The sequence below is a fragment of the Nansenia antarctica genome (assembly GCF_963989245.1).
Source record: "Nansenia antarctica genome assembly, chromosome: 9".
NCBI lineage: Eukaryota > Metazoa > Chordata > Actinopteri > Argentiniformes > Microstomatidae > Nansenia > Nansenia antarctica.
Window position 1 is genome coordinate 3,758,940 of NC_137679.1, and position 11,921 is coordinate 3,770,860.

At 42.4% G+C, this 11,921-nt stretch overlaps 2 protein-coding genes across 2 annotated transcripts in view; both read left to right on the forward strand.

Moving 5' to 3' along the window:
* LOC308165161 (NACHT, LRR and PYD domains-containing protein 12-like) overlaps positions 1–11,921 on the forward strand; it is a 436,373-nt gene that overhangs the window by 374,366 nt on the left and 50,086 nt on the right. The window lies entirely within an intron of this gene.
* Positions 443–8,989, forward strand: LOC308165277 (G/T mismatch-specific thymine DNA glycosylase-like). The gene is made up of 10 exons (XM_080539429.1): positions 443–561; positions 3,550–3,722; positions 4,340–4,626; positions 5,111–5,180; positions 5,618–5,753; positions 5,903–5,985; positions 6,093–6,187; positions 6,703–6,874; positions 7,353–7,499; positions 8,055–8,989. The coding sequence occupies exons 2-10, from the start codon at positions 3,668–3,670 to the stop codon at positions 8,180–8,182; spliced, it is 1,173 nt and encodes a 390-aa protein (XP_080395555.1). The 5' UTR covers positions 443–561; positions 3,550–3,667; the 3' UTR covers positions 8,183–8,989.

Genomic DNA, 11,921 nt, shown 5'->3' on the forward strand with positions numbered 1-11,921 from the left:
CTGCTGAACGCACCATGAAGCCTTGATTCGTGGAAGCCAATGAAAAGCAACCTCACAGAGTTTAAAAGTCTACGCAGAGCAAACCAATGTTGAAATAGGGGTTTATGGCTATGGTTGTATGGGACTATTTAGACTAATACACTCATATCGACTACATGTACAATAATTACAGATCCAATACCAAATACTTACAAACAAATAATTTCACGCCTCATAATAAAAGATCGTCATTTTGATTTCCCCCAAAATCTTTGTTGGTAGCGCCCCATGTCAAAGTTGACTCGGGCTGCGTTCGTAAACACGCTCTGGGAGCACCGGAGCGCACAGTGCGTCCGACGTCATAAAGCGACCGAGTGATTTGATTGGACAAGAGGCGTTCCACGAGTGCCAGTCAGATTCCCGAAGCGAATTCACGAACGCAACGCCGAGTGCAGCGCTGTCATGTTTCTTTGTTGCTCGCTTGCAGCATCCTTAGCAAATCTAATGACTGCGAGCGCGAAAGTGACTCAGTGAATCGTTTTCGAGGAAGAAAACATATCATTTATCAAGCACATCTTTAAGGTATGTATGTATGTAATCATTCTCTGCTGTTCGTAGTCAACATTATCGCCAAGCTACTCAGTTGTAAGACAGCGAAGTTAGCGAGTCATTCATCCATGCTAACTAGCAGACAAGCTAGCTTGCCAGCACAACAATCTAAGCTAGCAAGGATGCAGATTATTTTTTTTAAATGTTTTTATGTCCAATCAAATGTATCCCATGAAATGAATGATACAGACGTGGGTCACACCCGGTCGATGTTTTGTAGAGTTAGAGCGAAGCTACATGATCAACCTGGACTCGTATCTAGATAGCTTACGTATGCTAACGGTAGTGGTAGCGACACTGCTTTTTTTGTCCAGTAGCCATATCGTGACGTTAGAATTATAAGGTTCTAGGATCTCCATTTTTGGTCAAAATTGAGTTTTTTTACATAATCTGATCCATTAGGTGTTTATTAATGCCTGTGTGGTGTTATTTTTAAAATGTTGACATTTTCGAGTTAGTAATTAATAAAATACAAAGGTTCCATCTCACAAAACATAATGGAATGTAAAAACTTTGACGCTCAATATCTCTGAACTGCCCTAAACGGAGATAGAACCTTATCATTCTAAGATAGAACCTGATCATTCTAAGATAGAACCTGATCATTCTAAGCTCACGATATGTCTCTAACGGTGAGGATGGCATGAAGTCAAACCACCAGACATACGTCTCATCATGTCAGAAAGGCGATGGCTAGTTAACCTGCGAGACACACAGAGTTACACAGCGTTTGATGAAGAATTGTTTGAGTTATTGTTGGTTGGATCATAACGTGGCTAATGTGATGAAGCAGCAATAGGAGGGATATAGCCCTAATCGTGTGTGATGTATCCTAATTTCCCTAGTAAGATTTTTTCAGCCTGACACATGCATTCATATTCATACACTGCCAGACTTATCTTCAGTTATATGTAAGCTCATGCCCTAAGCCAATTGATGTGACGTGAATATTGATCTATTTAACTAAATAAAACTACCTTAAAGATGGAAGAAAAGCTGTATGGATCTCTGCCTGTCCCCTCGGAATATCTTCAACAGTGGTGAGTTGTCGTCCCCCCCCGTCAGAAAGTGGCCCAGGAAACAGAGTTGTTGCCATTCAAAATATAACATTTGGTCCAACCCCCTCCCCCGAATGGTCAGGTGTGATGAATCTGAATTGAAAGCATGTGTGCTTAATTGATTTAAGTTAGCCTACATTGTTTTTTTATTGCATAATTCTGCATTGTGTCCCCCTGCATCAGGTAAGTTTAAACTACTAAAATGCATTGATTTGTTTTATTACAGTGCATTTTGAATATGTGTTATTTACGTTTGACATTTTTACATTTTTGGCATTTAGCAGACGCCTTATTCCAAAGCGACTTACAATTCACACATTTGATTAAGCAAGTGAATCATCAATCCACCAGTCGTAGCAGGAAGAGTAATCTAGCTCAAACAGAAACAGGGTGGGGGGCAGTAGAAGTCTTGGGGGACACAGTAAAGGGGAAAAGCGGGTGTCTCAGGAGACGCAGTGTAGTGTGTAGTAGATGTCTCAGGAGGAGCAGTTAAGGTGTAACCTGAAGAGATGGGACTGGGGTTATGATTGGGTGGATGGCCCAGTCAAGTTGCAATTGCAGTTCTATAAGAGGCTTCTGTCTCACGTTGTAAATATCCACAGACTGGAACCGAAAAACACATCCTGTTAAAAGCTGCTTGAAGTTGTACTACTTGTTTGTTCCTACTAACAAACAGCTCCTTCCCCCAGGCGATCAGGCTCTTGAACAAGCCCACTGTAGACAATTGATCTTCCCCTCACCCCTCGTCCATGGGCTACAGCAACCCTAAGACCAAGCCACTTTACTACTGTGAACTCTACTATCACTAGCGGCACCGCTAGTGCAACCTGTCTTGTCTTACCTGCACTAATGCCACCTTATCTTGTACTATGCCTATTAGGACGACTCCTTAGACAGAGACTAGAACAATATGTTTTTCTTTATTTTATCATGCTCTTAATAAAGTCACACTGATGATCCAACACCTTGCACTTTTTGCACCAGAGCACTTTGCACTTTTTTAAGAGCATGATAAAATAAAGATTTCGTTTTTCCTTAAAGTTTATGTAGTGTGTACGGTATGTTTTTCTACACTTGCTGCCGGTAATGTATGAGACACGCTTAGATGGCATACAAACGCAGCAGATCTGAAGAAAGTGAGGCTCGCTTGAAGCAACATACTTTTACATTTTCCTTGGCTGCAAGAGCGTTAAAGCTGTAGCACATAATATCAATTATGATTTCACAAATAATCTCAATCATCCTAAAACTAAAGTCGAAAAAAACGGAAATATGGCTTTTTTTTTCGTCACCAGACCAACGTTTGTGTCAGAGCATCTCATCTCAGCGTCTTTGAGCCCCGGAAAAGTGCTATATAAATACAATGAATTATTATTGTTATTATTATCTTGCTCTTGGTGCAGCTCTCTGAGAACGGAACTAAGACAGCGTTCTCTCGTTTTGGTGTTCGCGTTGTTAGGCGTAACAATTCGACTGAAAGGACACAGCTTTGGCCATGGTGTCCTTTTTTTGTATTCTTTTTTTGTACTTTTTACATTTTTATTTATTTGATAGGTTTCTGTAATAATGTCAATACCCTGCTCCGTCCCCCAAGGTTCCCACAGGTCCTTGAAAGTTTGTGAATTTGAGAAAAATATGTTTTTTTAAAAATAGACATGGGTCATTGAAAGTGCTTGAATTCCCCTCTCTCTCTCTCCCAAAAAATGTCTATGTTCAAAATGTTTTATTTAGCTCGTCAACCAGTTCTGTCTCAAACTATGCCGTGTTGGGTCCCTGAATTTGATTTGAGGGAATTGAGTCTTGAAAGTCCTTGAAAGGTGCTTGAATTTGATGTTTCAGAAGGTGTGGGAACCCTGACACCCTGATACCCTGCTCCGTCTCCTTTTGTCTTTGTCTCGTACAGGATTCAGTCCACTCAGCAACTTCAGGCCCTCCAGGCGCAGCAGTGTCCGAGCTTAAACCACCACAATAACCACCACTACCTGGAGGGGCCGCGAGAGGAGAGGCTCAACAACGCACACATGGCCGTCAACCACGACCCCATGTCCCAGCAGGAGCCCACCGACCTGGTGAAAGGTACCGTGGTCGGTCCAATATCGCACACGGACAGAGAGCTGTTGTTGCATAAGAATGTGTGATCCGGGCGCTGAGGTGGCGTAGCGGGTTAAGCGTTGACCATGTAACCACAGGGTCCCCGGTTCGTTTCCGGCCGGGGACATATCCTGCATGTCATCCCTCCTCTCTCTCTCACCCATCCTTCCTGTCTAAATCTCTACTGTATCTGTCAATACAATTTAAAATATGAGTGGGACTGCCCCACTCAGAAAAAATTACTTAAAAAAAAAGAATGTGTGATCCTCAATGATTTGAGAGAAAATCAAGGTCTTAAAACGTTTTTTGAAAATAGACATGGGTCATTGAAAGTGCTTGAATTCCCCTCTCCCTCTCTCTCTCTCTCAAAAATAGTTATATTCAAAAATGTTTTACTTAGCTTGTCAACTAGTTCTGTCTCAAACTATGCCATGGAATTGAGTCTTGAAAGTCCTTGAAAGAGCTTGAAAGGTGCTTGAAAGTCCTTGAAAAGTGCTTGAATTTGATGGTTCAGAAGGTGTGGGAACCCTGGCTAACTTAACACAGTGACGGGTCGGTTCACTGGGTCATCTGAGGTTTTTGTCTCTTCCGCCTTCTTGCAGCTCCAGCGAAGAAGAGAGGGAGAGCCGCACAACCAAAGGAACCCAAGCCTCCTAAAATCCCCAAGGCGCCAAAGGAACCCAAGCCGCCCAAGGCGCCCAAGGCCAAGCCGGGTCCCAAGCCCAAGAAAGGCAAGGAGGCCGGGGAGACGGACGGTAAACAGGAGAAGATAGACGAAACCTTCAAGAAGGTGAAGAAGAAAAGAGACCGCTTCAAGGGCATGACCGAGGAAGAGGTCATGACCAGGACCCTGCCGGACCTGCTGGACTACAACCTGGACTATGTGATTGTGAGTTCAACAGGCCGTCACTTTTAGCCAGACAATTAATCAATGATTTATTCGTCTCAATTCCTCGACCTCATCTGCAGGGTTCACCATTTAACGGTTGCCCGATCGCCCGAGGCAAGTAGAACATTTGCTGGGTTTGTTTGCGCGACAGCTACGACACTGCTGGATCCTGGATCGGCACCAGACCAGACCAGACTAGATGATCGTGGAGTGAAGATATTATTAAAGAGTATGCGCTGATCGACAGACGGGTGGACAGGCGCGTACGCTTTGATAACATCTTCACTCCACGATCATCTAGTCTGGTCTGTCGTCTGCACACCGATACACAGATCCAGGATCCAGCAGCGACGTCACTGTCGCGCAAACAAACCCGTCGTATTGTTTACTTGCCCCGGGCAATCAAGCAACCGTTAATGTCGAACCCTGGATTGGTTGTTAGAAATCAGCAGAGTATAAAATGTCCGCTACTGTTTTCTTCTAGATCGGTATAAACCCAGGTCTGAACGCAGCCTATATCGGACGGTGGTTCCCTGGCCCTGGAAACCATTTTTGTAAGTTTTGTTTTTTTGTAATAATAATAACTTTTATTTGTATAGCACTTTTCCTGCAAACGTTGCAGCTCAAAGTGCTCCAATCATTATATAATCATCATTAAATGATTTAGTCATTTGAAGGCAATATTAAAAAGATGCATTTTTAGTCTTGACTTGAACATAATGTGCTGAGGTTGCATCCCTGATGTAAACTGGCAGTGCATTCCACAATCTGGGTGCATAAAATGAGAACGCAGCCTCACCAAATCTCTTCTTTTGTACATGTGGTACACAGAGAGAACCAGCGTCAGAAGACCTAAAGTTCTAAGAACTTTGTTCCCATAATGAATTGTGAACAACCATTTGGCAATCTCTTACTCTTAGTTGTTGCCAACCCGACGTGACATATTTCAGTGTGACATAGCAGTGATTGACTGACTACCTTTCCTCTTCAGGGAAGTGTCTGTTCTTATCTGGGTTCACCGATGTGCAGCTCAACCACCTGGCAGACACCAGCCTGCCCGAGAAGTACAAGATCGGTTTCACCAACATGGTGGAAAGGACAACGCCAGGAAGCAAAGACCTCTCAACGTAAATGATCAGAACATTGACATAACCCAAGTCTGTCAGAAATGTTGATTAGGGAAGCCACTGTTTTTTTTATTAGTACTTGAATGGCCCCTTGGTGGGAAATATATAGTGTTTGTCTCAAACTGCGCAATCTGTGTTTTTTTTTACAGAAAAGAGCTTCGTGAGGGGGGCAAAATCCTTGTTGAGAAGCTGATTAAATACAAGCCTCTCATTGCTGTTTTCAATGGAAAATGTAAGTACAGGTTTACCCACAAGATGAGAGAAGAGAACAGTGACTGATACAGATCGTTTGACTGCTATGTAAACATTTAATAACCACTGAAACTTCTTTCTTTGAAGGCATCTACGAAATGTTCTGCAGAGAGATGTATGGGAAAAAGCCCAAGACACTTACATTTGGTCTGCAGCCGCACACAATCCCTGACTGTGAAGTGGTAAGAGCTCTCCCAATCTTTTTTTAATTTTGCGCTTATTTTGGGGTACCCGTAATAATCCTGTATTTGTGTTGAACAGAGGACAAATGTAAAGTGTTATCCAGCATGTCTCCAGCTGCTGCTGGAGGTCCCTAGGACCAGACTAAAAACCAGAAGGGATGGAGCCTTGGCAAAGGCAGCCCCTAGGCTCTGGAATAGCCTCCCCCTCCTCCACGTCAGATCTGCCCAGAGCGTCGAGGCTTTTAAAACCTTAGCTAAAACGTACCTCTTCTCCCTGGCCTTTGATCTGAGTTGAGCCTGCCTCCCAACAACTGCACTTTTATTTCTGCACCTGTTGTATTCTGTATGCGTCTTGTTTTTGTGTATTTTTTTATTTGTTGTTTTCTTTCTATCATTGTTTTATCTGTTAAGCACTTTGGTCGGCTGTTTGTCGTCGTAAATGTGCTGTATAGATAGACATTACTTACAAATAAACATTATAAATAAATAAACCTGACTTGACTCGTCCCCGCCAGGCGTTGTACCTGATGCCCTCCTCCAGCGCCCGCTGTGCCCAGTTCCCCCGCGCCCAGGACAAAGTGCACTACTACATCAAGCTGAGGGAGCTGAGGGACAAGCTGAAGGGGGTGAAGAGAAGTGACGAAATCGAGGAGTTGGAGTACAGCTTCGATCTGGGGTTGGCCAAAGGTAACACCACGCATAACACACCACACAAACAGAGAAACATCGTACACAAACAAACAAAGAAAACACAAACTTGTGGGGCAGATATCATGAGGTCATGTTCAGGAACCATTGATGACGGTTAGGCGGGTACAGTTTGTTACGTGAGATTTATGGCATGTTTGCCTAAGCGAGAGAGAAATAAAAATGTATTTAAACAAAAAGAAAATGAATAACTAAAAAAAAAAAATATATATAAACCGACGTAGGGTGTGAGTCATCTTTTCCATGGAGCGTACATTATGAACTATTTTTGTAAAAAGGTCCACGGTGGGGGGATTTCTCTGAAGCCACAACTTGCTTGGTCGATGGCTAACGCCATGAAAACAACAACCTTCTTGGTCACTTGAAGGAGCTCTACGTGAACTCACTTTACCCATCAGGCAAATTGTGACGTTTCGTTTGTTTCGTTTGTTTCCCCCCCCCCCTCCCCCTCACACAGAGGACGCCAAGAGGATGGCGATAAAGGAGGAGCAGTACGACCCCGGGTACGAGGACGCGTTCGGAGGGGCGTACGGCACGGCCGGGCCTGAGGAAGGCCAAGGCCACAGCAACGGCCACTGCACCTTCTCAGCTGCTGAGAAAACAGGTCCGCTTCATTGTTAAACTGCATATAACTGTACTAGTTCATATGTTTATATGTTTATAAAAGTAGCATGTAACTAACTCCCCCCTGTCTATATACCCCCTGTGAATAGGCCATATAGTGTATAGAAGTTTACTAGTCCATATGTTTATAAAAGTACATAGCATGTAACTAACTCAAACCCTGTCTATATACCCCCCTGTCAATAGGCCATATCGTGTATATAAGTATATAAGCTTACATAATAGATACATTCTCAGATTCCTACTGATCACTTGTATCCCCCTATTTATATCCCCCTTATTTATGTCTCATTCTTGTTTTTTTATTATCTTAGGTCTGTGTTTATTATCTTAGGTCTGTGTTTAGGTCTGTGTTTTGATTGTTAGCACCTAGGGTTTGCGTTTCAATTTCGTTGTACCCGTTACAATGACAATAAAGATCATCCATTCATTCAAACGATTACAACATACAACACTCGTCGTTGAGATTCTTTAGATTAACACTTGGGAAAAGGTTTGAACATTTTAACAACCCCAGTCTCTACTTGGTTTTCAGACGCCGCAGAGAAGGCGACTACCTCCCAAACCACCACCACCTCGGAGGGCCAACTGCCAGACGGACAGTGGATGATGCAATCCTTTGCCGACGGGATCCCAGACATTGGTGGCTCTAAAGAACCCTAGGCATGGGCGGGGCGAAGGAAGGGGAGAAAGGGCTTCTGAAAGGCCTACCTGGACGTGCATAGACCTCAACCCCATCCTCCCGTTACCCCTGTTTTACAAGAAGAAGCTGCACCTCGGTTTCAAGACTGTTCTCAAATTGTAGCCTTTTTTGTTTTTTTTGTATTAGCCAATTAGTGGGATATACACATTTAACTTGATAGATGAACTTGTCAAAGCAGATAGCTTTTAGAGGATGTGAATCTTTTTAATTTTTTTGATTATTATTATTATTATTATTATTATTATTATTATTTTTGGTCATGTGTTTGATTGTCCTCAAGGCAGTCTGTTAAATATGTGAAATCAGGGACTTGACAATGATGCTTGATTGTCTTGGAGAAAAGTCGCTCATTTTAACCATTTTATTTGTGTACTTTACTGCAAGATGATGCAGTAGGTGTACTGTGTGTATGCATACTGTATTGGCTACTGACAGTAGAAATGACCCTCACTGAAATTTACAGTTACAGTTTAAAGGTTAAAAGACTCCCAAGTGAACCTTCGTCAAATACAGTAAGATGATACTGCAGATAACGCATTGTGAAGTGAAGTGATCACGTGAAAGACACATCATGGTCAAACGGGATCCCATACAGGGATATTTTAGCGAATTCTTCACAAGCCTTTTATCATGGAGTTACAATACTCAAATGGGTGCTATTTCTGTAATAGGGTTATCTCTTATAATAGGATGTTTATTACATTTCGTATGTTTATGGAAAAAATGTAGTTCTGTTCATTAAATTGTCATTGGATTTTTTTTTCCTATTTCACCTTTTCCTTTACTTAAGAGTGACATGAGATATTACACAAGGAATTGTCGAATAATGTTGGTTTGGAAGAGATGTAATCGACGGTACGCTATAGTCATAAGCGTTCAACGCAGGCCTTGCAGAAGCACAGCAAGAACAACTTCCATTTGCACTGTTTGCCAAGAAACTGCTCATGCGTCGACTTACGGATGCAAAATTTAATATGAGAATAAGTAGTTGTAAAGTAAATTTTTATATGAATGCGTACTCCTACCGTATGTCAGAGGTTATTGTCCTTTAACATTACTGTCTGTCATGACTCTCGACCACATCTCCCTTAAGTTCGCACAGGGCACATAACAAGAATTACTGTTAAAATCACAAGCCACAAGTGTGAGGTCACTGCTGTTAAAAGAAATAGGTTGGATTATTGTGAACTGCAGTGGCAGCTACATCACTTTTCAAAATATTTGTATTTGTCTATTCTGGACTGGTTACTTTGTGACCAATGTGGATTTGATTAAAAACATATTTTTGCCCGTTTTTTTTTCTCCTTTTAAATCGATTTCTTCAAATGAATAGTAGTTGGTTAAGAACATATATGAGAGTGGTGGTGTCCTGGGCTAGGAGTCAAACCCAAACCCAACTGAAGGTACAGCAAGAAAAGGTCAAATCTCTGGACCGTTACAATCTAGCTGATGGATCTCCCTGTCTCTCTATTAATGCAGTGTTGCAACAGTACAGGTACAAGCGTGTCCAGCCTAAGATATATTTTGTATTACAGGTGTTCATGCTGCACCAGAACTGTGCCTCTAATGTCACACCAACGATGCCATCATAAAACGTCATGTTCAACAAACTTAGTCAAGCAAATGTTCATTTCATGCTTTTCTTCTCCTTTGTTTGGCGCACTCAGCCCCATCCCATGCATATTCTGACTGCCACGTTGATTTAATCGAGTATGCGTTAGTATTTTGCGCACAACAGTGACTGAAATTCACTTTCTCTCCAGCAGGGGGCATCAGCAGCGCTGGGAGCGACCACCCCTCTCACATCTACAGCAGTCACAGAACAGCAAAAAATAAATAAAAAAGAAAGACCGTTTTGATTGCAGTTTAAAACTCAACACCGTTGACCACACCACAAAATATCTCTGTCCATACGAAAAGCCAAAACTGAACACGATCTGTCAAATACCGTAGAAGAACGTTATGGGCATGCGCAGTGAGTTGTAATCAAACTGGGCAGTTACTCAAAACGTAAACAGACCAAACTTTTTGAAACAGATAGAAAAGAAAAGTACAAAACAGACAGAAAAGCAAGTTATAGCGACCAAGAAGAAATCAAAAACTGATATGTGGACCGACAACCGTTTTGCTTCAATGCGCATGTGTGAACGGCCTGACGCTTGACGTCATTGCATCAACGCCAGCTCCGCTTAACATAACCACACTGATCCACTCAATCGGATATTTTTTTATTTCTTCACCTTTTTATCCGTTTAGAGAAATCTGGTGATAGGGGAAACGAAGCTTTCGACGCATTGACACATTCAACACAATTGTGTCGGGAAAAGGGTCGATCTATCGATGCAGTCGATACAGCAGCTCCATAATGCCATCTGCTGGTCAGGTCATGGTACCGCAGCTCTATAATGCCATCTGCTGGTCAGGTCGTGGTACAGCAGCTCCATAATGCCATCTGCTGGTCAGGTCATGGTACAGCAGCTCCATAATGCCATCTGCTGGTCAGGTCATGGTACAGCAGCTCCATAATGCCATCTGCTGGTCAGGTCATGGTATGGCGGCTGTATCGACTGATTCACAAGGCAGGAATTTGGGGCAAAATCCAATAAGCTCACCGTCATCTGCGATGTCTTGTTCAATAAAGGTGCTGTGACAAACTGTGTCGATGTGTATGGCCATATATGTGGTCTTAAATGTTGGTGTGTCTAGTAGACTATAATAAATACATATATGAATAAATAAATAAATGCAACTGTTGTGTCCATTTCTGATATGAATAGAATAGAATTTGCTATTTAGCAAACGCTTTTAATCCAAGAGCAATTTACAGGGACATTCCCCCTGCAGTTATTTAGGGCTTTACTCAAGGGAACACTAGTGGTGGTGTTTCAGGCAGGATTTGAACTCACAACCTTCCAATCACCAGTCCAATTCACTAGACCACCACTATCCATACCTGTCAACATTGAGGTTTGAAAATAAGGGAAATTGTGTTACGTTCTAAGATGGCTGCTACAGCTGTCTGGGGGAGGTAAAGATGGCTGCTACAGGGCAGTAGCTGGCTTGGGTTTGTTCACTCGGTGTAAAACAAGAAAGCTCCCCTGGTAGAAGTGATTTAGACCTGAGGAATCAAAGACTGTTGATCTCCAGCCAAGCGTTTGACTGCCGATGGCACTTGTTCTCATTGAAGGTTTTGATTTGATTAGATTTTTTATTAATTTGTTCAAGGGGGACACAGTACATTAATGAACGCTTAAATGGAATACGCACATATCATCAGTGTAAATATACCCAATTATAGGCTAATTTACGTTGGTGGTCCCACTGCCAGAATGCCAGGCATCTAACCTAAGGCATCTAGCCTAACATGCATCACAGTAGGTCATATGATGGCACTTGTTCTCATCGAAGGTTTTACTTATGATGACTGTTGTATAGTTGATTCACCAACTTAGACAAATGTGCTTTGGATAAAAGCATCTTCTAAATTACTTAAAGAGGCTGTATATATATATACAGGGGTGCAAACTGGAGATGGCCCAAAAAGGTGACACACTATGACACAAAATGATCAATGTGTGGATAACCTTAGAGGAGAACGTTTTTGATGGGGGGGGGGGTACCGCTAGGACTAATGGTGCTAAATGGATATCGCTAGCACTAACGGTGGTCTAACCCTGTAAGTAGCGGCAGCCCTGACCT